This window comes from Chrysemys picta, chromosome 13 (assembly GCF_011386835.1).
Source record: "Chrysemys picta bellii isolate R12L10 chromosome 13, ASM1138683v2, whole genome shotgun sequence".
NCBI classification, from domain to species: domain Eukaryota; kingdom Metazoa; phylum Chordata; order Testudines; family Emydidae; genus Chrysemys; species Chrysemys picta.
Window position 1 is genome coordinate 39,361,147 of NC_088803.1, and position 24,583 is coordinate 39,385,729.

Genomic DNA, 24,583 nt, shown 5'->3' on the forward strand with positions numbered 1-24,583 from the left:
CGGGGCGGGGCTGACCAGGGGAACCTAGACAGAGAGATTTCTAGATGCAGATATCTTGTGTGGGACATTAGACCCGCGGGCGGGCGGGCCGTATGTGGGTTTCAGAACAATAGACGTTAGAAGAGGAAGAGGAGATGAGAGCAATAACAGTAACTAGTACGAAAAAAAGGGAGAAGTCCTTGTGGCAGCTTAGAGACTAACACAATTATTTGGGCATAAGCTTTCATGGGGTAAAACCCACTTCATCAGATGTATGAAGTACAAGATACAGGAGCAGGTATAAATACATGAAAGGATGTGTGTTGCTTTACCAAGTGTTACATCAGTGTAATGAGATAAATCAATGAACAGCAGGATACCAAGGGAGGAAAGATAACTTTTGAAGTGGTAAGAGAGTGCATACGGCTAAATTCAGTGCCTTGCATGGTGACAGGTTTCAATGGTAGCCGGGGAGCCTGGAGGCATAGAATCTATAGGGGAGATGACCATACCACAGCAGTATACCTGGGATGAAAATAGTACCCATAGTGGCATCTATAGGCAGTGGAGCTGGAACTAGAGGTGCTGCTGCACCATGGGCTTGAAGTAGTAACAAACACCAAATACATCGTTTCCATGGTTTCTGTCATCAGCACCCCCACTATAAAAATTATTCCAGCACCCCTGAATATAGGGTAGTGAAGCTAGCACATATAGAGGAACAAAGCCTGTATCTATAGGGGACACTAGGTTATCACAATGCCAGTATCTCTATCAAGAGAGTTAATGATGGTAATACTATTGTTATGTATTATTTTGCAGTCCCCCCCAATGTGTCCTATGTGCCTATACGAGGGATTACAAACATAAGCTCCCTGTCCAAAAGTGCTTACAACCTAATTTCAGACACGGAAGGAAGTAGCAAAATAACAGGGTAGAAAACCGGTGGCACCGATAAAAGGATTTGGTTAGTCAGGTAAGCCATGTGCACATACATGATGTACTTCATATGGGAACAATGCTGGTATCTGGAAGCCAAATATGAGAGATGTGCAGGCCACACATCTGTATGGTAGCAGTGACTTTAGATGGCAAAAGAAGAAGTTACAGCACCTCTGGAGGAGGAGCTAAAGCTGATCTATAGGAAGAACATAGAGGGAACAATGTTACTGTCTCTAATAACCATTCAGTATCTATCGGAGCATGTATTTTAGAGTTACACTATATTCAACTTTGCTAAACAATTTCCATTATAATGCCTGTTTCCTTACTTTCATAACTGCTACAATATTGTGCCTTATGGGCGGATATTGTCCATGCTTGGTCTCTATCCCAAGGAGAATGGTTCTGAAAAGTTTCAGCAAAATTGAACTTTAATGTAACACCCATCCACCCACCGACCCGTGGCTTCTTCAATACACATCTTTTCCAGCAGGGGCCACCACACATCTATGGAAATACACAGCTCCTCGTGCGTTTCGTGATTCACATTCAGGATCAGTTTCTAGGGAAAGGGCAAAACACCTAGAGTGAATGTCAGGAAGGTCCCTCTAAACATGACTTAAAGCATTACTCTGCACTGGTGTGGTCCTCTTTCTGCTTTCTTCATGGTCATTCTTACCTTGTTCAGAGCAGCTTGAAGGCACTGGACTGCAAAGGGCACAAGGAACTGAAGACAGCTGAGGGTCAGCATGATGCAGGGGAGTCCGGACTGTGACCCCTTTTCCCAGTTATGCTATGCTAGTAGCAGGGAAGATGTGTAGCGTGAGCAAGCCCACCAGCAGCTCTCCACCAGCCCTTCTCAGACTGGCAGCAAGACAGAGTTTGGGTGGGTGCAGAAAACTCTGACTTTAATTTTTTTATTATTTACATTATTAAAAATTAAAAAATGCCTCTGGCTGCCTGGAATTTCCACCAGTGCTTCCTCCAACAGCCTTTCTGACAGCCTGCAGCCACTGAGCACAGCCTCCCCGTGACTCTTCCAGCCACCAGGGCTCCAGCATGCAGGTCAGGGACACTGTCTTCTCCTCTGCCCTTACTGCTCTCCCACTTCTGCCTTACCCAGCTTGGCTAGAGCTGCCAGCACCCATCTACATACTCGCCTAAATACCTTGATGGCATGGAGGTAAGAAATGCTTGGACAGGGCACCATAGGGGTTGAGCTGAAGGCTGACCAGGGGCTCATAGTGGAACAGACTGAGGGGGACTGGAAACAGTAATGTGCTTGGGGGCAGGGGGGGCATAGGGAGCTCAAGGGGTAGAAAGCTGGGCTGGATATAAGACTGCTCCAGGTTGCCCCAAACAAATGTTCTCCAGTGCTCCTATATCCCACACCCCAGCTGCCCCAAGCTTATCCCTTTCACTGCAACGTGTCAAGGAAAGGTTACTTATACCCTCACATGCTTTGGTATTCTAGCATTTCACTAGTATACATGTGTCATAACTATAAAGGGAAGGGTAACAGCTGTCCTGTGTACAGTACTATAAAATCCCTCCTGGCCAGAGACTCCAAAATCCTTTTCCCTGTAAAGGGTTAAGAAGCTCAGGTAACCTGGCTGGCATCTGACCCAAAGGACCAATAAGGGAACAAGATACTTTCAAATCTTGGGGGGGAAGAGAAGGCTTTTGTTTGTGCTCTTTGTTTAGGAGTTCCTTCGCTCTTGGGACTGAGAGGGACCAGACATCAATCCAGGTTCTCCACATCTTTCTAAACAAGTCTCTCCTATTTCAAACTTGTAAGTAAATAGCCAGGCAAGGTGTGTTAGTTTTCCTTTGTTTTCTCAACTTGTAAATGTACCTTTTACTAGAGTGTTTATCTTTGTTTGCTATACTTTGAAACTGAGGCTAGAGGGAGGTCCTCTGAGCTCTTTAAGGATGATTACCCTGTAAAGTTATTTTCCATACTGATTTTACAGAGATGATTTTTACCTTTTTCTTTAATTAAAAGCTTTCTTTTTAAGAACCTGATTGATTTTTCCTTGTTTTTAGATCCAAGGGGGTTGGATCTGTATTCACCAGGAGTTGGAGGGAGGAAGGAGGGGAATGGTTAATTCCTCCTTGTTGTAAGATCCAAGGGGTTTGGATCTGTATTCACCAGGGAACTGGTGAAAGGTTTCTCAAAGCTTCCCAGGGAAGAGAATTAGCTTTGGGATGGTGGCAGCGGACCAGAGCTAAGCTGGTAGTTAAGCTTAGAAGTTTTCAGAGAGACCTAGGATTTCAATTGCTGCCAGCACACTATACATCTTCACCACTTGTAACTTCACCGTAACAACAGTAGGGATGAAACTTGGATCCAAACTACTCCAAGAGCACAGGCCCAGCATATGAGACAACTGTAATTCCATCCCGTAGAGGGCAGCAGTATATAGGCCTTAGCCAGTTCAGACTACACAACACAATGGCTTGGGATCAAAGTACTTGCAGCACCATGGAGTAGCTTCAGGTTCTTGGCAGTAATTATCATTGATTTTAAAGTCTTGCTATATTATATAATGCAATTTAGGTGAATAGATGAGGAATTCACTATTGGACATGTCAAGGCTAGGGAAGGTAATTATCCATCCCTCTGACTGCTACCCTCTATGCTGCTCATCCACATGGGCACTAATGATACAGCCAATATGACCCTGGGCAGATCAGCAGTGACTACAGGGCTCTGGGAGCGAGGGTGAAGGCAGTGGTACTGGTTGTGTTCCCATCCATCCTCCCAGTCAAGGGTAAAGGCCCAGACAGGGACACACGCATCCTGGAGATGAATTCAGGGCTACTCAGATAATGTAAACAGGAGGCCTTCTGCTTCCTCACCTGGGATGCTGTTCCAGTAAGGACAACGTCTGGGAAGAGGAGCATCTTTGTTCATTGACTCCCCAGCCTCCTGAGAAGGGTTTTAAGCTAAGTTCAAAGGGGGCAGGTGAAAAAAGCTCACAGGTAAGCATAAAATAAAAGGTTACAGATGACTAGATATTGGGGGTGGTGAATGGGACATGGAAAATTACAGTAGGGTCATAAAAGCAACAAGAGGAAAACCATTAGGTGAATCTGCTCAATATCTTAGCTGTCTACACGTAAATTCAAGGAATATAGGGAATAAATAGGAGGAATTAGAAGTAAACGATGAGCTAAATTATGATTCAACTGGCATTACAACTTGGAGGGATATATCTCATGACTGGAATATTGGTCCAGAGCAGCATAACTTGTCCAGGAAGAATATGCAAGGTGAAAAAAGGGAGGAGGTGTTGCATTATACATCAGTAGAATGTCTCTAAAGATAAAAGGGGGAAAAACAAGGATAAACTCATTGTAAAGGGGCTACTGTAAAACAAAAAAAGAGGAGGGGGATGAGACATGTCTAGAACAAACAAATAGCCGAAACACAAGGCCTGGTAGTAATAGGGGACTTTAAATACCCACACTGCTGTTGGAAAAGTAAATATGGCAAAACACAAAATTTCCACAAGGTTTTTGTTTCAGAAAATGTAGGACATAACCAGAGGGACAGCTATTAAGATTTCTGTTGGTCAGAATCAAGTCTAAAGGTGGAGGGCCTTTTGGGTGAAAGATTATCAAATGATAGATTTCATTAGTGTAAGGAAAGGAAGGAGTCAAAGCAGCAAAACAAGGATAGTGGACTTCAAAACAGCAGACTAACAAATGCAGAGAACTGGTAGGTAAGGTCCCTTGGATAAAGGAAAGCTGGCAGTTGCTCAAGATGAAGGCCCAACTGCAAGCTATCCTGATGCGAAGGAAAAATAGTAAGAGGTCAATATGGCTCCACATGGGGCTCTTCAGTGACCTGAAAAATCAAGAAGGAATTCTATAGAAAGAGGAAATATGGACAAATTGTTAAGGAGGAGCATAAAATAGCAAAATCAAAATCAGAAAGGTTTGTCATTTTGTGCTTTAGCCCATCAAGGGACATAAGGCAACAAGGTTCTTTATATACATCAGGAGCAAGAGAAGGATAAACAGTGCAGGTCCTGGCAGGTTTACGTGGCAGAGAAGGTGAGCAAATAACTGGTGGCATCACAAAGGTTGAGGTGTTCAATACCGGTTGTGCTTCAGTCGTCACTAAAAAGGTTAATGGTAACCAGACACTCACCGTAAATATTAACAACAAGGGGGAAAGAAACACAAGCCAATGTAGAGATAGAGCAGCTAAAGAATATTTAGATAAATACATCTAACTTAAGTCAGCAGGGCCAGACAAAATTCATCCTAGGGTATTTAAGGGTGTATTAATACGAGTGTCAAATGTAAGACACCGGAGATAACTCTCCCACTCTACTTGGCATTGGTGAGGCCTCAGCTGGAGAACTATGTCCAATTTGGGGCCCCACACTTTAGGAAAGATGTGGAAAATTGGAAAATGTCCAGAGGAGAGCAACAAAAATTATGTTTAGAAAACCTGACCTAGGAGGAAAGGTTAAAAAAACTGGGCATGTTTAGTCTTGAGAAGAGATGACTGAGGGGGACCTGATAACAGCCTTCAAATATGTTAAGGGCTGTCATAAAGAAGATGGTGATCAGTTGTTCTCCACCTCCACTGAAGGTAGAACAAGTAGTAATGGGCTGAATCTGCAGGAAGGGAGATTTGGTTAGATATTAAGAAAAGCTAACTAGAAAGGTAGTTAAGTTCTGGAACAGGCTTCCAAGGGATGTTGTGGAATTTGTGTCACTGGAGAGTTTTAAAAATAGGTTAGACAAACACCTGTCTGGGATGGTAGGTTTACTTGGTTCTGCCTCAGCACAGGGGACTGGACTTGATGATCTCTTGAGTCCTACATTTTTAATATAAGCATAAGGTGGCAAATTTGATTATGTTTTGTGTGATCTAAAAGTACCAACTCATTTCACATAGGTCAAACAATTGCTAGCTGATACAGACAGTCATTACTGCTCTGCAAAGGCAGAAAAAAAAGTTAGCAAAGCCCTCTAGTATTTTTGGGTGTAAGATCCTTAGCTGGTGTCAACTGTCATAGCTCCACTGAAGTCATTTTTGTATTGGTTTCAATGGAGCTATGACAATTTACACCAGCTGAGGAACTGCTCCCTGAGGTACTGCTCCCTAGAAATTTTATCCTATTATAACAGCAGAAGGATTTTGTTGTTGCCATCCCTACGAGCACATATATCCACAACAACACATACCAAATGAAAATCCCACAACTGTCTATGGGTTGTTTAATTCCACTGGGACTTGTTCACTTCCATTATTTTATTACAGAGATTGTGTGCAGTTCCCAAGAGAGGGAGGAAATGGTATGTTCCAGTCAGGTCTAGCCAACAAGCAAAGTTTGTATCTAAATCTTGAAAGTTATCCGCAACTGTTATTTTGAACTACTTAGCTTCAAGCCTATGAACACGAATACACACACCCCTACTTTTATGTTAAATTGCTGCAGAACAGAACATTTCTAGTTGGTAAAGACTAGTCAAAAAGGAACCTCAGTCCCACCACATTCGAACTGGGATTAGAATCTTTGCCTCATCCAAAGCCCCTTTTAGAGACTTGGTTCCATGTCAGATGCAGAACTGGAAGAAGTCTGTTTTGCAGATTCTGTTTGGATCCAGCCACTATATCATGAGAACATATCTACAGGCAAGATTTCTGCCCTAGGTGGCTCACAACTGCCACCATCAGCAGCTGAAATAATGTGAGAAGAGCGAGAGATTTTGGTATCCAGGCCCAAGTTAGTCTGGAACGGATTCCAGGTTGTCTCCTCCTCAGCACCTCTCTAATAATAGAAAGCTTACTACTAGGACATAGCATGAGACCAAGATAACACTGCTTCCTGTACCAAAATGTCAAAGCAAAGCCCACATTCTTAGGGAAAATAATTGTTGAGATGAACCCAAGACTTGTTCATACAAGTAATGCTTAGCATAGTGATTATCATCTTCAAAAGTACTGTTCAAACATTAACCACCTCTGAAGAGGGAAAGCAATGGAGGTGCTCATTCTATTTGTTCTTTCAGACAGCTCAGTTTGCATGTGGTAGGCACTTTACAGAAAGAACATCTAGTGATTTAGGGACTGATGACCAGAATCCTCTTGAGTTTTACCTTTTCCAACTGAAACACTTGGTTTTATGTAACTTCACGTTTAGAGAGAGGTTTGTTTTTAACTGGAGGAACCTGTAAAACTTGTTAGTGAATAAATAGCCAGTATCAACTGGCAATCTGATTGGCTGCAAAACTTCCATAAACTGTAATGATAAATCCCTAGATTTAAAGTATTTCTGCTATAAGGCTAAATAAGTACCAGAGTAATCGTAGAGCTTCAGCTCTAAAGCAGCCAATTAATCTTGCTCTCGCAAGTCTGTTTACACAGGAACGTGACTACGTCAACCCATTTTTACTATATCCTAATGCACTAGCGGACAGTACAACCCTACATTTTAACTCACTACTACAGGAAAGAGCAGAGAAAAAAGGCAGGAAAACTTGGAAAAGTTTTATTGCTCAGTTCTGCTCACATGGCCATGTGTGGGAGCAGGACATGACTGAGATCATGTCTGTACACACAAGTCTCTCTCAGGTTTAATTCAAATAGCTTTTTAAACTGATTTAGTTAAACTGAAATAAGTGCATCTATACAGGGGTTTGTATTGATTTAAAGGGAGTGGCTTCTTCCAATTCAGCTTTATCCTGTCTCTAATCAATTTAAGATAAACGGATAAGCTATTTATATTGATTTAGGAGCACCCACACAGCCTCATTTGCACTGGTGAAACTAAATTGATTTTTAAACCCAAGTGTATTTAATCTGGTGCAACCATGTGTAGACAGGCCAAAAGGAAAGAAGAGACTTGAGAACAGAACCCATTTATTAACTGACATGTAGGGAGTGGCATACCACCAGACATCACTAGTTTACTCTGCACTTATTACTCCTGGGGGCATTCTGCACCAAAAAATTAAAAATTCTGCACACATTTTAAAATTATGCCAATTGTGTGTCGGTCACACCAGTTTCAATTATTTTGGTAATTTCTTTCAAAATATCTATCAGCAAGTAACTTGTCTGTAACAATACAGACACACAAATTTTCCCCCAGGAGTAGAGTTAAAAGAAACCCCTATGACAACCCAATTCCTGTTTCTCTACTCCCTTCCTCTCCACCCCACCCCACTCAGAGCCAAACCGGGGGGCTGACACGCATAACCCCTCCCTCAGGGCCCACCTGTGGGATCCCCCCAGCCAATACACCCAACCCCCCTCCGCCCCAGACCCTAGTCACAGCCCTCCCAGCCCACATACCCGCATCCCTTCCCCCCTCAGTTCCTAGGGATCCCGAGGGAGAAACAGCCTGATCCTTGGTCCCAGGCTTGCACAGAGTTTCCTGCACAATATGCTCTCCTTCCCTCAGGGCATGCTGGGAACTGCAGCTGCCTGGACCCCTGTAGCTCAGTGGTTTTCAAACTGCGGGTCGTGACCCAGCACTGGGTCATAAAATGGAAGGCACTGGGTCGCAGCGGCTCTGGTCAGCACTGCCGACCAGGCCGTTAGAAGTCCCATCAGCAGTGCTGCCTGGCTAAGGCAGGCTAGTCCCTACCTGTTCTGACACTGCGCTGAGCCCAGGAAGCAGTCAGCAGGTCCGGCTCCTAGGTGGGGGGGGGGGGGGGGGGCGCACAGGCTTCTCACACTGCCCCTGCCCAAGCACCAGCCAATGGGAGTTGGGGGGGGGGTGCCTACAGGCGAGAGCCGCACACCTTCGCCTAGGAGCCGGATATGCTGTTGGCCGCTTCCAGGGCGCGGAGTGGTCTGAGGTGCCAGGACAGGCGGGAAGCCTGCCTCTGCACCCCAGTTGCACTGCTGTCTGGGAGCTGCCGGAGGTAAGCCTGAGCCCCCCCTCAAACCCAGAGCCCCTTCCTGCACCCCAAACCCCTCATTCCCAGCCCCAAAGAGCTTGCACCCCAGCCCAGAGCCCTGACCCCCTCCTGCATCCCAACCCCCTGCCCCAGCCCAGAGCCCCCTCTTACACCCTGAGCCCCTCATTCCTGGCCTCACCCTGCCCCAGCTTTGAGTCCCCCCCACACCCAAAATCCCTCATCCCCAGCTCCGTTGGGTCATGGGCAGCAACAATTTTCTTCAACTGGGTTGCCAGAGGGGGGGGGGGGGGGTTGAAAATCACTGCTCTAGCTCCCTCTCCCCAGCAGTATCTTCTATGTGCAAGCCGGGCTCTGCCAAGTCCAGTGGCCCCTAATGGTGGCTAGAAGCATTGCAACCCATTTCTGTGGGGGAAAAGGAAATTCTACAAACCCGTTAATTTCTGCAAAATTCTGCATTGCGCAGTGGTGCAGAATTCTCCCAGGAGTAACTTATGTTGTGTTTTTCACCCATTTATCCTGAGAGATTGGTAAGCATCCCCATTAACAAAGAGGCACAGAGGTTAATAAACTTGTCCAAGATCACACAGCAATCAGGGGAAGAACAAGGATTACAATAACAAAAAGCTCAGGGCTCGTTGGCCGTGCCTCCCAATTTCCCACGCTGCCTCTTCCTCTGCAAGAGGAGTTATCATGGTCTACAAACATTCAGACATCCGTAACATTCCCCCAAACATGCCCGAGTGACACTTATCTGTGAGAGTTGCATCAACAATTGAACACGATTGTAGCCCAGGAATGTACGGTTTAGGAGTATGTCAACAGGTGCTGCCTGGATGCTACAGCCAGAGTCTAACCTTGTGCCTCTGTTTTTTTACATTCTAAGCAGAAGGAAAGTGGAGGGTAGGTAGTAACAGTAGTCTGTGCTGCTCTTTTCTTAAGGACGCACCGATGGTCTTTAAGTGGAATGTAAGTTGCTGAAATATGATTAGGAGCAGGCGACAAGATTTGTTGCTGCAGTCAGTACCAGCAACTTCTGCTCGTTTATATAAGTCGTCCCAAGTGCTCTTTTTATTTATTTTCAACGTCCAGTCTCAATAAAGGAGTTTTCTGTTAGAGGCATTGGCCTCAAATGAGGTTTATTATTTAAGAGGCAAGGAGTGTTATGCTGTGGATACAGCCTGGGAGTCAGGCTCCGGGCTCTATAGCCAGCTCTATCCCACAAGTTAGTGACCCTGGAAAAGTAAACTAAACCATGCATATAAGGTCTGTAAAATGAATATAAACTCATGAGCCACACAGTAGAAGAAGGCATGAGTCATGACGCTTGCAAAGTTGAGAAATCCAGAAGAAAGATGCTATCAACATGCAAAGTATCATACAGTTACTGGCTTCTATTCAGGAAGCAACGTTTGTATTCACATACCTGAGGCGTACACAGTTAAACTCCAGGAAACTTCAGTGTCCTTTACCTGTAACACAAGGACGACTTCAATTCCACTCCAATGTAAGTGTTCCTGTTTCAGTAGATATTCAGCAGAACAGATGGAAGGAACTGATTTCCTGAAGGGTGTTACCCCCGGTACTATTAGAGTCAATAAAGGTAGATCCAGAAATCTAAGAGTAACAAACACTCTGCTAGTTAAAACTATTGTAGACAAATCATCCCTGTAGGCTCCTGGCATAGCTTAAGGCCAGGTCTACACTAACCCCCTAATTTGAACTAAGGTACGCAACTTCAGCTACGTGAATAACGTAGCTGAAGTTCGAAGTACCTTAGTTCGAACTTACCTCGGTCCACACGCGGCAGGCAGGCTCCCCCGTCGACTCTGCGGTACTCCTCTCGTCTAGCTGGAGTACCGCAGTCGATGGCGAGCACTTCTGGGTTCGACTTATCGCGTCCAGACAAGACGCGATAAGTTGAACCCAGAAGTTCGATCGCTCGCCGCCGAACTACCGGGTAAGTGTAGACCTACCCTAAGATAGCACTGTGGGGCTGCTAAATTATGGCAGCCCCCCCTGGCTGCCCAGCATCTCCCAGTGTTGTGCTTAAGCCATGCTTCAACATGCCCTTCCCATCCCCTTCCCCATCCTTGCTCCCAGAACATCCTACACAGAGTGTGCTCATAATGCTGCCTTCCACAATGCCTGTACTGGGGGAAACCCTCCCCCAGTCTGGATGCAGGGCTTTTAGGGCCTTCTTACACTGCTCTGGCCCTTCTATCAGGAGTAAAGGGGCCAAAGTGAGGGGTGTTCCCACCCAAGTCTATTTTAAAAGACCCAAACTTTTGCATGGTTACATTGACTGAAGAATTTGGAGGAAGCAGATAATTGCATGTTATGGAGGGGGAAGAGACAGCTTTTCATTAGCTTGTTAAAATACAGGCCCTGAAATGCCTAAAAACAAGATAGGGACTGCAACATGAATCTCTAGGACCACATTTTCAAAACTCAGCACCTCCCATTGAGAACGGAAGGGAACTGCCACATCCTGAACCATTCTGAAAAGTGTAGCTCATTATATTAAAATTTTTTGACTCAAAATCAAAACATGGCCAGAATTTTCACACCAAGGCTATGCATAAGCCACAATTTACACATGACCTAATACTTAACCTTTAAAATGTACCTTCCTATTAACAAAGTGACAAACTTTAAAGCCAATGCAACTTATTTACCACCCCAAAATTAAGTGTACCAATTTTATATTGAGGTACAGAGAGTTTACAACTGGGAAAGAAAAGAATCAAAACAATCTATTTCACAGTGGTTCATTTCTTGGAAGAAAGGGAAAAAATAGCTACCATGCTAATCATCTTCACTTGAGTGAGGGACTGCTGGCAACAGAAATGTAGCAATTTAAGGGCATTTCTCTCAGGCATTCATCCCAGGGGTAGGGATCCACCCTACGTTAGGGGTGGGCAAACTACAGCCCGGGGGCTGCATCCGGCCCTCCAGATGTTTTAATCTGGCCCTCAAGCTTCTGCCAGAGAGCAGGGTCTGGGGCTTGCCCCACTCCAGTGCTCCAGCCAGGGAGCAGGGTCATGGGCTTGCCCCACTCTGCGCAGCTCCTGGAAACAGTGGCATGTCCCCCCTCCTGCTTCTACGCCTAGGGCTCCGCACGCTGCCCCCACCCCAAGTGCTGCCCCTGCAACTCCCATAGGCCGGGAACCATGGCCAATGGGAGCTGCGGGGGTGGCGCCTGCGGACGGAGCACTGCGCAGAGCTGCCTGGCTTCACCTCCGAATAGGAGCCAGAGGGGGGGACATGGCGCTGCTTCTGGGAGCTGCTTGAGGTAAGCACCTCCCGGAGCCTGCACCCCTGACTCCCTCCAATGCCCCAACCCCCTGCCCCAGTCCCCCTCCCACCCTCCAAACCCCTTGGGTCCCAGCCCAGAACACCCTACTGCACCCCCAGCCCCTCATCCCCAGCCCCACCCAAGAACCTGCACCCCCTCCCACATCTCAACCCCCAATGACATGAGCATTCATGGCCCGCCATTCAATTTCTATACCCAAATGTGGCCCTCGAGCCAAAAAGTTTGCCCACCCCTGCCCTACGTAGAGCTCACTGTAGGATCTGGATGTAAAGCTTTTCTGCAGGGTGGTAGAAACTGAAATAGTCCTTTGTTAGAATGTCAGATGCTTATATACTGAAAGAGTAAAATACACTGTTATAGTATAAGCAAAGGAAATGCAAGGTTTACCTCCCCAGGCTGCTGGGGGACTTATGCATTAATCCTGTGAATGCTAGATATTTCAGACTAAGTGTTGAGGATGAAGTGTGATTTTATACCATCAAATAAAAGAAGAACTGCAACGAGACTTAACAAATGTGATTAGTATTATCCAACTGCTGTTATAAATTATATACATTCAGAACATCACGTTAAAATATTATTCCATGTTACACCAGAATAGATTAAGGCTTTATATTATTTACAGAAACCAACAAGCACCTTAAAAAAACACCAACCATTAACATTTCTGTGCTAAAGACACAAATTTGATGTCTTTTGCTCTCAAGAGACAACAATTTGCAGATGTGCCCAATGCTACACCTACTTTAAACATTATTGGAACAGGAAACACATACTTGCAAGATCCCATCAGTGAGCACTCCGAATCAATTAATGCAAGCATGTGGGATACACATATACAATGTGCCCTCCAGATACTCAGACATTTATTAATGTAAAGCTGAACGCTTATACAGAAATGGTTGGTTCAAATGCCTCAAAAATTTGAACAAATTTATTTTATTTTAAGAGAAACTGAAAACACTTAAGAATTCTTTGCCCATTGATAGAGTCAAGATTTCAAAGTCTGCTCCACACCACGTTAACAAGACTTAACGCAATAGCAAAGATGGAAGTGACAGATTTATCAACCACTAAACGCACTGAAACGGTGACAATTTTACTGGCTTCGATCACTCTGACATGCTGTTTTCATGCAGCATATCTGGATGGGATTTCTTGAAATGCTGTGACAAGTTATCTTCACTATTCTCCATATTGGTCTTAGACAACAAGCTACTTTTAAAAGTTAAATAATGTTGATACAACACATGTTTACTGTGCCACCAATGTATTAGAAGTGATGGTGCATCGTCTTCCTCTCTGGCTCACCTGATGGCTTTTATGAGACTCTAAGACATCAGCAGACATGGCTAAAGAAAGGTGCTCAGTACAAATGGAAAAGTAACCATTCGCATTTCAAGTATTGTTTTAAGAAGAATGAGTTTTTAACTGCAGTCGATGTTAGCACTTTTTAGCTTGTGCTTTAGTCTGTTATTTCTTTAGAAGTCTTGCATTTGGCTGATGGCTTTTTTTTTTTTAAAAAAAGGTTGGCAACAAAGATAAGAACTGTAGAAGGCTGGTAAGAGTTTTATTTAACTTTCTGAGCCCACTTCATGTCATCTGCTCTAGGCTTTTGCCCAGTCACTCCTTGGATAATATTCTCCAAGCATCTCCAAAATCCAATCTTCTCTAATGGATAGTTCAGCCAACCTGAAAGACCAGAGGGGGGGGGGGGGGGGGGAATTAAAAGTATTGAGCATTAGCTTAAACCATAGCAGTAGAAACTCAAGTTTGCATTGCTTTTCTTCCCTACTTAACAACGTTATTCACTTTAAATATCAAACAAAAATGTGTTAGCGCACTACCACTGAACTTTTCTCTATGGGCAAACAGTGAAGAATGGTCACTACCAGGGCCGGCTCTGGCTTTTTGGCCGCCCCAAGCAAAAAACAAACAAACAAAAAAACTATGGCGCGGCCGGAGCCAGGGTGCAGGGGGACTCCCTATGTTGCAGATGTGCCCCGGCTAGCGGGGAGAAGGGGGAGGAAGCGGGGGAGAGAGAAGGGGGGCAGCCAGGGCTTCAGCGGGGCGCTACCATGCGGCCCCGACTGGTGTGTCGCCTGCCGGGAGGCTTCGCGCCGCTCCGGTTGTCTGGAAGGGAAGGACGCGGACTGCCCTGCCGGACTTGCTGCAGGGCGCTCCTGTCCTCTGCGCCGCCGCCCCCTACAGGGCAGCCGGAGCGGCACAAACAAAACAAAACCAAAAAAAGTGGCCGTGCCGCCCTAGGATTGGGCAGAATGCCGCCTCGAACAATCTGCCACCCCAAGCACCAGCTTGCTCCGCTGGTGCCTGGAGCCGGCCCTGGTCACTACACAAAGCTAAAGGAGACTATTAGGGTAAAAAAGAGACAAACTTAAAAAACAAAAGTAATTTGTAAATACAGCACCTTGAATTTAGATATTTCTCTTTTAAAATTTCTAGCTAGTTATTTAGATTACAAATTGCCCTTCATTCAGACCAGTGAGTTTCACTTTTTGTTCAGATGGTTTCCCTTTCTGGTTCCTGTGCACTAGCGCACAGATGCAATGCCTCATTTGCAAGCAGTGCAAGAGAATATTCAAATCAAACAACGTAACTGGTCACTGACATTTAGACAGATTTATTAACTCACCAGATTTTGTAAAATTTCAGAAAAACCTAAATTTTGGATCTACACTACTTATATCCTTAAAAAACAAAGTTTATACCAACAAGCCAACTCCTTTCTCACCATACACAAAGTACTTAAACAGATCTTCACTTCTGACACTGTAAATACTCCAGATTTGCTTTTTCTAATAAAAAAGAATGAATTAACTTTAAAACAGTAAGATTCAGTATATGTTGCCCCAGTCATAACTAAATATGCTTTATATTAATTCCTTGTTTTCAGTGGCACAGCCAGGGAAGTGGTAGGGAAAACTGCATGTTTAACTAGGGAAACTCCAGCTTTTAAAAACACATTAACTCTCATCTGTCTAAACATTATAACTCAAAAAATAATTCTGATCACACTGTACCCTATGTACTATTATATCTACGCTTTTGTCACCTTGTTATTAGATACTGTCGTGTGTTCTAGATGGGGATACATTTTGAGATTATTTGGAAACTGAAGCTAACACAGCATGGGGCCACCTGTGTTTATTAAGAAAAGCATCACAAAGGGAGCACCTAACTCCAGTGTCCCAGTATCTGAAGTAGCCATCAAAAATTTTCCAGGCAGTGGTCAAGATGTTGGTATTAGCCTATAACAGTAAGTAGCATGGACCTTGGCTATGCAATATTGCCACAGATGCAATCAAGAATGTTTGAGCTGTGCTCCTATTGATTTAAAAAGAGAGGGGCTTGTAGTGCACCTTTGCTTCGACTATAAGGAGTTTCATTTGGGATTATGCTTTTATCACGAGACTTGCTCAGTGGTAGATTTGTTAGGTAACCTTATTTCTGATTTTAAAAGGTGTATAGAACTAGCTTAATCTTAAGAGCCCAGAGTTGCAATAAATTAAGTAAAAAGCAACAGAGGGTCCTGTGGCACCTTTAAGACTAACAGAAGTATTGGGAGCATAAGCTTTCGTGGGTAAGAACCTCACATCTGAAGAAGTGAGGTTCTTACCCACGGAAGCTTATGCTCCCAATACTTCTGTTAGTCTTAAAGGTGCCACAGGATCCTCTGTTGCTTTTTACAGATTCAGACTAACACGGCTACCCCTCTGATAATAAATTAAGTAATGTTAACGTCCTCTGCATACAGTCAGGAGATTAGAGCACTCGAAGTATTTACCTAAAGTATTGGGATACCTTCCTTGGATGTGCTTAGTAAAACAACATGCTGTGCTCAGTATAAAGTTGAAATTCTAAAACAGCAGTTCAGACTTTGTTTAGCATGCAGCTTGCAAGACTCAAGACCACTTGGTGTGCCACTTTCATAATCTTATTCAGGATAGTTACAGTTCTTTCCTGATACTGTACTTTAAACTAACCCACATAATACTAACTGAACTGCTCTGAAAAGCTTAAATCCATCTTTTCCTGCGCAGCGGCATTTAGGTTAGTCATGCCAGTGAATCCATGCTTCGGAAAACTGGCTCAAGTACATAACATTGCACCCACCAGCGGAATCCTCACTCTCAAAATTTTCTTCCCCCAAGAGTTCATGGGTGAAGGGAAAACAGCAGCAGGTGGAGAGGAGGAAACCAAAGAGAAGCACAGGTGCGTGGACATACAAGGGCTATTGGGCAAGAGACAGAACAAGTAGGAAAGGATGGGAGGCAGGATGAGGAGAGGAACTGAGAGGCTGCCAGAGGAGCTGCCCTGCAGCCAGCTTTGTCAGGTCAGAGCAAAGCATTCCTATAGATGGGGTACATCAGAGCAAACCGATCCGGGCTGGTGGGATCTTCATGCTGCGTATATGCCCATCACAGGATTCAAACAAACATTAAAGTGGCACCCATTGATCCCAAAATAAAACAAGGACACTTTCAGGGTCATTTCAGCACTGGCCACCAGTACCCCACCTCCTCCCTACCCAGCAGGTCTATCTCCCACCAAGTCTGTGTGCAGGCTAATGACCCAGCACCTGTACCCTGGGGCCAGTATTTACTAGGTCGCCTGCTAGCAACCCTCCCTCTCTGTACACCTCATCCCTTCTGGAAAGGCAACAAGTCAAGTTTCATCAGAGCAATGTTGCCAGCACCCTCTGGGAATTGACCCATCCTTCCCAAACTTCTAAATGTGACAGTTGTAGGCTTTGCATGAACAATGTAAGGAAACAGAAGTTAACAGACTGCATGAATTCACAAATAGCCTTGTAAATAATATAGAGCTAGTAGATAAATAATAATGATAATAGTAATGCGTGATAAGCTTGCAGCTGCAGCTCTGCTTCCTAACATAAGAACGGCCAGACTGGGTCAGACCAAAGGTCCATCTAGCCCAGTATCCTGTCTTCCGACAGTGGCCAATGCCAGGTGCCCCAGCGAGAATGAACAGAACAGGTAATCATCAAGTGATCCATCCCCTGTCACCCGCTCCCAGCTTCTGGCAAACAGAGGCTAGGGACACCATCCCTGCCCATCCTGGCTAATAGCCATTGATGGACGTATCCTCCATGAATTTATCTAGTTCTTTTTTGAACCCTGTTATAGTCTTGGCCTTCACAACATCCTCTGGCAAGGAGTTCCACAGGTTGACAGTGCATTTTGTGAAAAATGCATACTTTATAGTATATGGATAGCTTATGATCAATACAGGAATTGGTTCACAAAATTAGGAGGCCAATCAAAGCATGTGATACAATGCAGAATGTAATGTGCATGTGTTAGTTTGTTTTAGACTAGGTATATAATCTGATTTATAATTATGCACTTGGGAGTTGTGGTGCATCTTAACCCATCCCCTTCACCTAAGCCTCATCACCTCAGGTATAACTTTATGAAATGCCAATAAAGAGACCTCAGCAATACATCTGGATTCAAACCAATTTTTTGGATTCCAGAGAACTGGATAAACTGTTCTCCCAGAACTGGATGACATGCTCTGGATAAGCCAAGTGGAAAAATCTGGGAAGGAATCCCAACAGTCAGCCTGGAAGCTTTAGCATTAGGAATTCCATTAAGAGTCCGTGTGCTCAGTTATCGGACACTCTCCTGGCAAGATACAAGGGCAGACACTTATGTACATGGGGTCAGCTCTGAAGCAGAGTGTACTCTCAGGATTTGAAGTCTTGCTCAGTGACACTAACAAACAAGGCTGCTTTTGAAGTGCAGTACATGCCTCAGTATCTATTAACACTTCACACACAACACACACAAAGAGCTTTACACGTCAAAGGCTGTGGGTTTCCCCACTGTTCTAAAACTAAGACCACTGGGATTAGGGATCCAAAAGCCTTTGTATACCTACACTTTATTCAATGAAGCAATCCATCATATTACCTTGATGTGAAATTAAAGTGGGCTGGAGAGGAGGGAATGGGATTAATACTTCTTATAATATTTTTCGTTCATTTAGTGCTTTCCGTACGAAGCACTCCAAGTCCTCCACAGAAGCTTGCTATTGGAGGCAGACAGTCAAGTGACTAGCTCAATCCTAACTCCCAGTCCTCTGTTCTTATCACTCTACCATACCGTCTCAATCTCACTGCATTTTGTTCTGACAATGATTAGGAGCAAACCATTTGCTTTGCTTCACATTTGGAGGTTAGGAGAAATCCAGACTTCAGTGTAAGTATAAAAGGTGAGATAGGTCAAAAGAGGACTCAGCTAACAGCACAGTAGTACCTGAAGTACCAGGGAGCTAAAGAAGCTGAAATAGAAATGAAACAAATGCTTAGGGTAGGAGACTATTTTTTGACAGATGACAGGAACAAGTTATAAAGCTTTACACAGGACACAGTACTGCATGACTAATACAAATCTATAGATTTTTATTTATTTCATGGTCCATTTGTCAGAGCAGGAAATGGAGTCAGGAATCTAGAATTTTATTTCCAGCTGTGCCATCGCTCGCTATGTGACCTTGAGCAAGTCATTAGCACTCTGGTTTAGCTTGCCCATCTGCAAAATGGACATAACCAGAATGACTTTAGTTGAGGTGAATATCATGATTTATAGATCCAAGGGGAATCAGAGGCCAAAAAAAAACCTTGATAAAGAAGTTACACATGTTCTGAAGGCCTTTGTTAGAAGTATTTGGAAATTCTCTCATTATGGCCATGAATTTCATAAGTCTAAGAACTTGTTTTGGAAACTAACATTCAAGGAGAGATGCCAGTGTAGATTAAGAAAATGAAATCATTCCCTTTATATGAGAATAGCAGCTTTCACAGAATTCACTACATTGAATAAAGATGCACTAATTTGCATGCAAGATCAGACTGCTTGACCTTTCCCAAGACTCAGCATCACTGACCTGAAGTCAACAGTAAGAAGTTACTGATTTTCAGCCAATCACAAGCCTGATTTTTCTTCTTTTTTGGGATTGGGATTTTTCTTATTTATGTAACAATACCAAGTAAAGAGCCTCAGTTGACTTGTACAGTAGAAGCTAACATACTGCAACTTGTGGCACGTAACATCTTGCACATTTTATAGACTGCTAAATAGTAATCATATATGCAATCAGACTACATTCTTGCCACATGTATGCTTTCTGGCTCAGTGAAAAAAAGCTCAGTCCAGGAAGATATAGTTTACTTTACCTGTGGTAATACAAAAATAAGTCTCATGGGGAGACACATGATGGATTCGGTGGTGTTTCCGCGGCAGGATAACATGCCAGTCCTGCAGAAAGATGACCCAGCGAGGAAGACCAAAGTACGTATGAGACCATTTGTGAATCTGGTTTGTCAACGTTACAAAGATAGCCAGGGCAAAGACATAACATTCCCATGGGCATGTCTGGTACAACGCTTCTGCAAAAATAATAAAAAAAAGCATTAAAAACCCAGACTCTCTTTCCTTTCTTTTATTTTATTGAAGAAGCAGATTCCTACCAGATAGTTTCTAATAATGCCTGCCCTGTTTAGAAGTTGCCCCTCAATTCTGACACTATTCTAGCAGTGGCTGACACTTCAGATGTTAACAAGGCCCATGACCAAATTGCTTCAGCAATAGACTGACAGCAGAGCCGCTGAGTCATGAACAACTCATCTCATATGACGTTCTGAAATACCACAAAGTAATAGGGTTGCAAGACTAGTATGCACCACACCAAATTAGTCAAAATAAATTCAGTCTAATGGACAGTGGGAACCTGAGCTATGGGTTTACTGGCTATTGTAATTAAATAGGAGAATGTAATGCTGCATTATTAGTCTTTACATTTATTGAACTACTTCTGCAAAATAGCAAATTTCACTGGTATTTAATCTTAAGCTTTCTTCCTTAATTGCCTGAGTTTAAAAGTCCTTTGGGAAAGAATGAGATGCTAGTTCTTCTGGAGAATTTATATTTTAAGGCTTCCTTACTGAACTCTTCAATAGAACACTTTCCTGGAGATGGGAGATCCTTGGCACGGGAAAAATTAATCACCCATTATCAAACAGTGGAAATTCCCCCCCCCCCCCAAACATCTGCTTCCAACATAAATTAGAGCCGTTGACATGAATCAGATTCAATTTTTAATCCCTTCCCCACACAAGGACAAGCACTTATTCAATTTATCCAGTGATGAAGATTCTAAATACATCTACATAGTCACTGTTAATAGCTTACCTGGGGAAAGAGAAACAAATTTGTAGGCCATGTTTGCCAATGGCACTAGCGTCATCATGCAGTTATCTCCATTGGTCTCTATAAAATCATGTCTAGTAATTGCTGTGGGGTCAATGTGATGTTCTCTGAAAGGTCTGATGAAAGCCTGAAAGAACAAAGCCAAAAGTGCCAGGCCATTACTCGTACGAATGAATGGATCAGAAACAGAATGAAAACATCACATCAAAGAGTGATAAAAGGGCTTCCATACTATCATGCACCTAAGAATTAAGGTTCAAGCTTTTAGAAGTAGCGTTTGAAATAATTCAACTATCTGTTGCTTTACACTGGCAAATCTTCATACAATGCTTATATTTCAGCCCAGTTTTTGCATTTTTAAGCAATGTATTAATATTGTTAACACATACGTAGCACTTTTCATCTCAAAGTGCTTTATAAAGGTGGATATGCATTATCACAATTTTACAGATGGGGGAGAAGCACAGACGTTAAGTGACTTGTTAAAGGTCACACAGCTAGGCAACAGCAGATCTGGGAACAGAGATACTTAGTCTTAGTCTACTGTTACTTCTGCTTGTCAATACTCCCAGTCAGAACAGGGCACATTAGAAAGAGAGTCACCTCAAACTTCCTGACTTATCAGTCTAGAAGAAGTTTAACACTGTATGTCATAGCTCTACCGCCAATATGCCAGGCCAATTAGCATGGGATAAAGAGAGTGAGGAGGACACAAGCAGGCCAAATCAGTAGGAGAGAAGACAAGACAGAAAGAAACAAGTTCCTATATAGTGCATAGCACATTTAAGATGGTAGCAGCTTCCCCAAAAGTGATTTTTATTTGACATTTTAAAAATTAAAAATCTCAAACCTTTCCAACTATGGGCAGCTCCACAGATCCCCAGGTGTCTGCTCCCCAGTGCACTAATCCTGACAGAAAGTCAGCAGTAATAACTCCTGCAACTTTAAGAAAACAGAGTTAGGAATCCAGAAGTATTGTTTCTATGTCCACAATCTCATAACCCTCCCCCCCCCCCCAGAAAAAAAAATATCACTACTACTATTTTCTGGACAGATGCACACTCCCAAACACAAGAGTGATCTGGCCACTCTGAATGCACAAAAGTCAACTCTTCAATGAAAGTGGATGATCATGACAGAGGTCATTAAAAGATTAAGTCTTCTCTTAGCTGACAATAAGATCTTGGATCTGACCTACAATCCTATTGTTATCAAATAATAATTTCCATACCAGTAAATCTAGATTTGTCAGATATTAATTTATAATGATAGTCAATCAGTGAAACCAATTCCTTCTAAAATGCATCTCTACTCTGCATATGATCCTCTCTCAAATATCTATATGTATAGCTGGTAGATCTAATTAACATATCTAACAGCCAACGTAAAGGGACAGTTTGGTTTTACCTAGTACGTACTCTGTTTAGACCACCCTTTTCCAGATCTGCACAGATATTCATAGTGTTAGTGGGTAGCACTACCCACAGCGTGGTTGTTATTCTTTTTGCACTCGCAGAGACCTCCTACCAGCAGACCCCCGCTACCACCACACACTCTTGGACCTCGCCAAAGCTTTCTAAGCATGATCCGCAGAGAACTCTCTCAGCTTACTACTAAATAATATCAGCTACAGATGCACACTTTAATACCTGGAAGGGGCTTCCAGACATGGTTCTTTACAGCAAGGCTATTTATAAAGTAAGGTTGAAAGCCTAGCAGCCAGCTATCGGGTGGAGCCACCTACAATAATGCAATGAGGAGCATCAGAGTCCATATTGATGATTCCCTGCAGAAAGTGTTCTATACTGAAGAGTTATTACAGTGGCATGGTAGATGTAGAAGAATGTGTGTCTAAATCTGTAAACAAACATGGACAGTTTGTGAATAAGAATATCTTTTTTTAAACTGCCAGCCATGTGCACTAAGTTTGCAATTTAAATGGTGTTCTTCTGTTCCTGCGGATAAGTAGATTTATTTAAATTTTAGTTTTATACAAACTCTTTGCCAAAAGCACCTGTTCAAAAACTCAGGGCAACTTTGGCGCATCTAAAGACAAATAAAAATTGATTGAAGCAACAGCACATCTTCCCGTCAGACATCTGGTCAGTTGTGTGACCAATGCATCGTAAGATGACCCTATCATACTTCCTCACTACATTGAAATTCTACCATCAGCTGCCTCAGCTCTTCACTAGACAGGATTTACAGCATGCCCAGAATGTCAACCTATTGGGGGGAGATAATTAGCAGGAAAGTCCTTGGAGAGAAGGCTCTGCCAGCAGCCACTTTATAGGGGCAAGATGGGGGGAGGGGGAAGTCAAGCTCAAAGGCCTCTGCTGATCACAGCTGTAGCAGCATAGCACAGGGAGAGACACTGTCTCTCCAGTAGGCAAGTCCCGAGGCATTTAGGGCCTTATAGGTCAAAACCCAACACCACCTTAACCATCACATGGCCAGCAATAGGTACAAAAAAAAAAAAAAAAATTAGTAATAGATTCTACAGCTCCAACTTTGCCCTTATTGCTCTGAATGGAGTTTCTGAAGTGTCACCAAGGGCAGGATTTGGTTACAATTTTGTTGATACGCAAGCAGGAATAGAATCCAACTCCCTTGTGGAGCCGTGTTGGCTCTCCAGGTATAATAGAATTGCAGTCTTTCTGTGCATTTAAAGTCTTATCTTCTGAATTTGGCCACAGAGAAGAACTGTATTGAGTAAAAAGGTGCATTAGTTTCTCAGTGTATAACTGCACTTAAACTGTCAAGAACAGCAGTACTCTCCTCTCCCACACCCACTCCTTCTGCAGCTCTATTTAAAGGCATTCAGTAGACACTGACCTAAACTTCCACATCTGCAAAGTGGAATATGCAAATAAAATATACCTGGAAACTGATTAGGTGTTTTATCCTGGAGGGAGTCACATGGAAACTTTACACAACTCCTGCCAAGCTAAGCATCACACTGATCTTTCAATCCATTGTCAAAGGGCACCTTGGAATCAGAGAAGTAAATAAATGAGGGGTGTGTGCGTAACATTTCAATAAAGGGATTGGCTAGCAACCAGTATAAAACCTAATGAACCATACCATTCATATCTGACACTTGGAATGTAATTTATAAGGCAGAGGCCTTAGTCTAGCAGTACGTGTACTAAGGGTGGGTGCATGCTGTATTTGAGGAGCTGGTTAACTGCTCATAGGAAGCCACATAATAGAACTAGTCATATAGCCACGGTCACAGAGTTTCTGGAAGTTATTTTAGTTCTCCATTTTTTACAGTCACATTAACATTTTAAAACCGGCTCGGTTACAAAAGTAACGGTGTCAGACATATTCTGACTTTTTAACTCTAGAAACACCAGCTAGTTTTTAAAACAAGATAAGAACAGAGTTTTATTTTATTTTTGCTGTATATAACTGGAGGGCAATACCCAAACTGCCTCACTGATTCTTCCTGGGACCTTGGTCTGCCACTCCAAGAAAACAGGGGGCTCCTGGCTTTCTACTCAGCAGGCAAGCATCTTCTCTTCCAGATGCCTTAGGGTATGTCTACACTGCAATTAGATATTACCACATCCCCCCAACCCCCACACAGGCCCAAGTCAGCTGACTTGGGTTCATGGGCTCAGGCATGGTGAACTGTGGTGTTGACATTCCAGCTTGGGCTGCAGCCTGAGCTCTGGGACCCTCCCAACTTGCAGGGTCCTAGAGCCTGGGCTTCAGCCTGAGCCCAGAAGTCTACACCACAATCAAACAGTCCTGCAGCCCAAGCCAGCTGGCATGCGCCAGTCATGGGTGTCTAGTTGCAATGTAGACAAACTTTAGACCTCTCCTCCACCTCAGCTCCCCAGTCACAGGAGGTGGTGCTTTTGTCATGTGGGTCTGCTAGGGTTTAGGCAGAGACAAGCAGACCCGTGTCACTACTTGTGACCCAAACCAGAAATTAATGGTTACATTGTTAGCTTGCCTGGCTATGTTATTCTGGCATCTCACTGCTGCTCTAAAGAGAGTCTCAAACACCTCCTTCCAGGATGCACCAGGAGTAAATTACCTCTGCATTTTTATCCAGCAGTGAGACAGGTTGGGTTTCTCCTAGTCATGAGTTGATGTTGACATGCTTTTTACTATGGGGTTATGGAGCCACACATCCTGTTGCAATCAGGATGCTTAGATCATCTGTCTTGGGACCGTTAACAAGATT

The 24,583-nt window shown here is 43.6% G+C and overlaps 1 protein-coding gene across 1 annotated transcript in view; it reads right to left on the reverse strand.

The window, feature by feature from the left end:
* Nucleotides 1–12,636: 12,636 nt before the first annotated feature.
* The window catches only part of PEDS1 (plasmanylethanolamine desaturase 1), a 34,238-nt gene continuing 22,291 nt past the window's right edge, over nucleotides 12,637–24,583 (reverse strand). The window contains exons 3-6 of the mRNA XM_005286229.4: nucleotides 21,236–21,327; nucleotides 20,368–20,512; nucleotides 19,353–19,565; nucleotides 12,637–13,822 (exon numbers count right to left, since the gene is read on the reverse strand). Coding sequence (XP_005286286.1) covers nucleotides 13,701–13,822; nucleotides 19,353–19,565; nucleotides 20,368–20,512; nucleotides 21,236–21,327 — 572 coding nt within the window. The 3' untranslated portion in view covers nucleotides 12,637–13,700. The remainder of the gene's footprint in view (nucleotides 13,823–19,352; nucleotides 19,566–20,367; nucleotides 20,513–21,235; nucleotides 21,328–24,583) is intronic.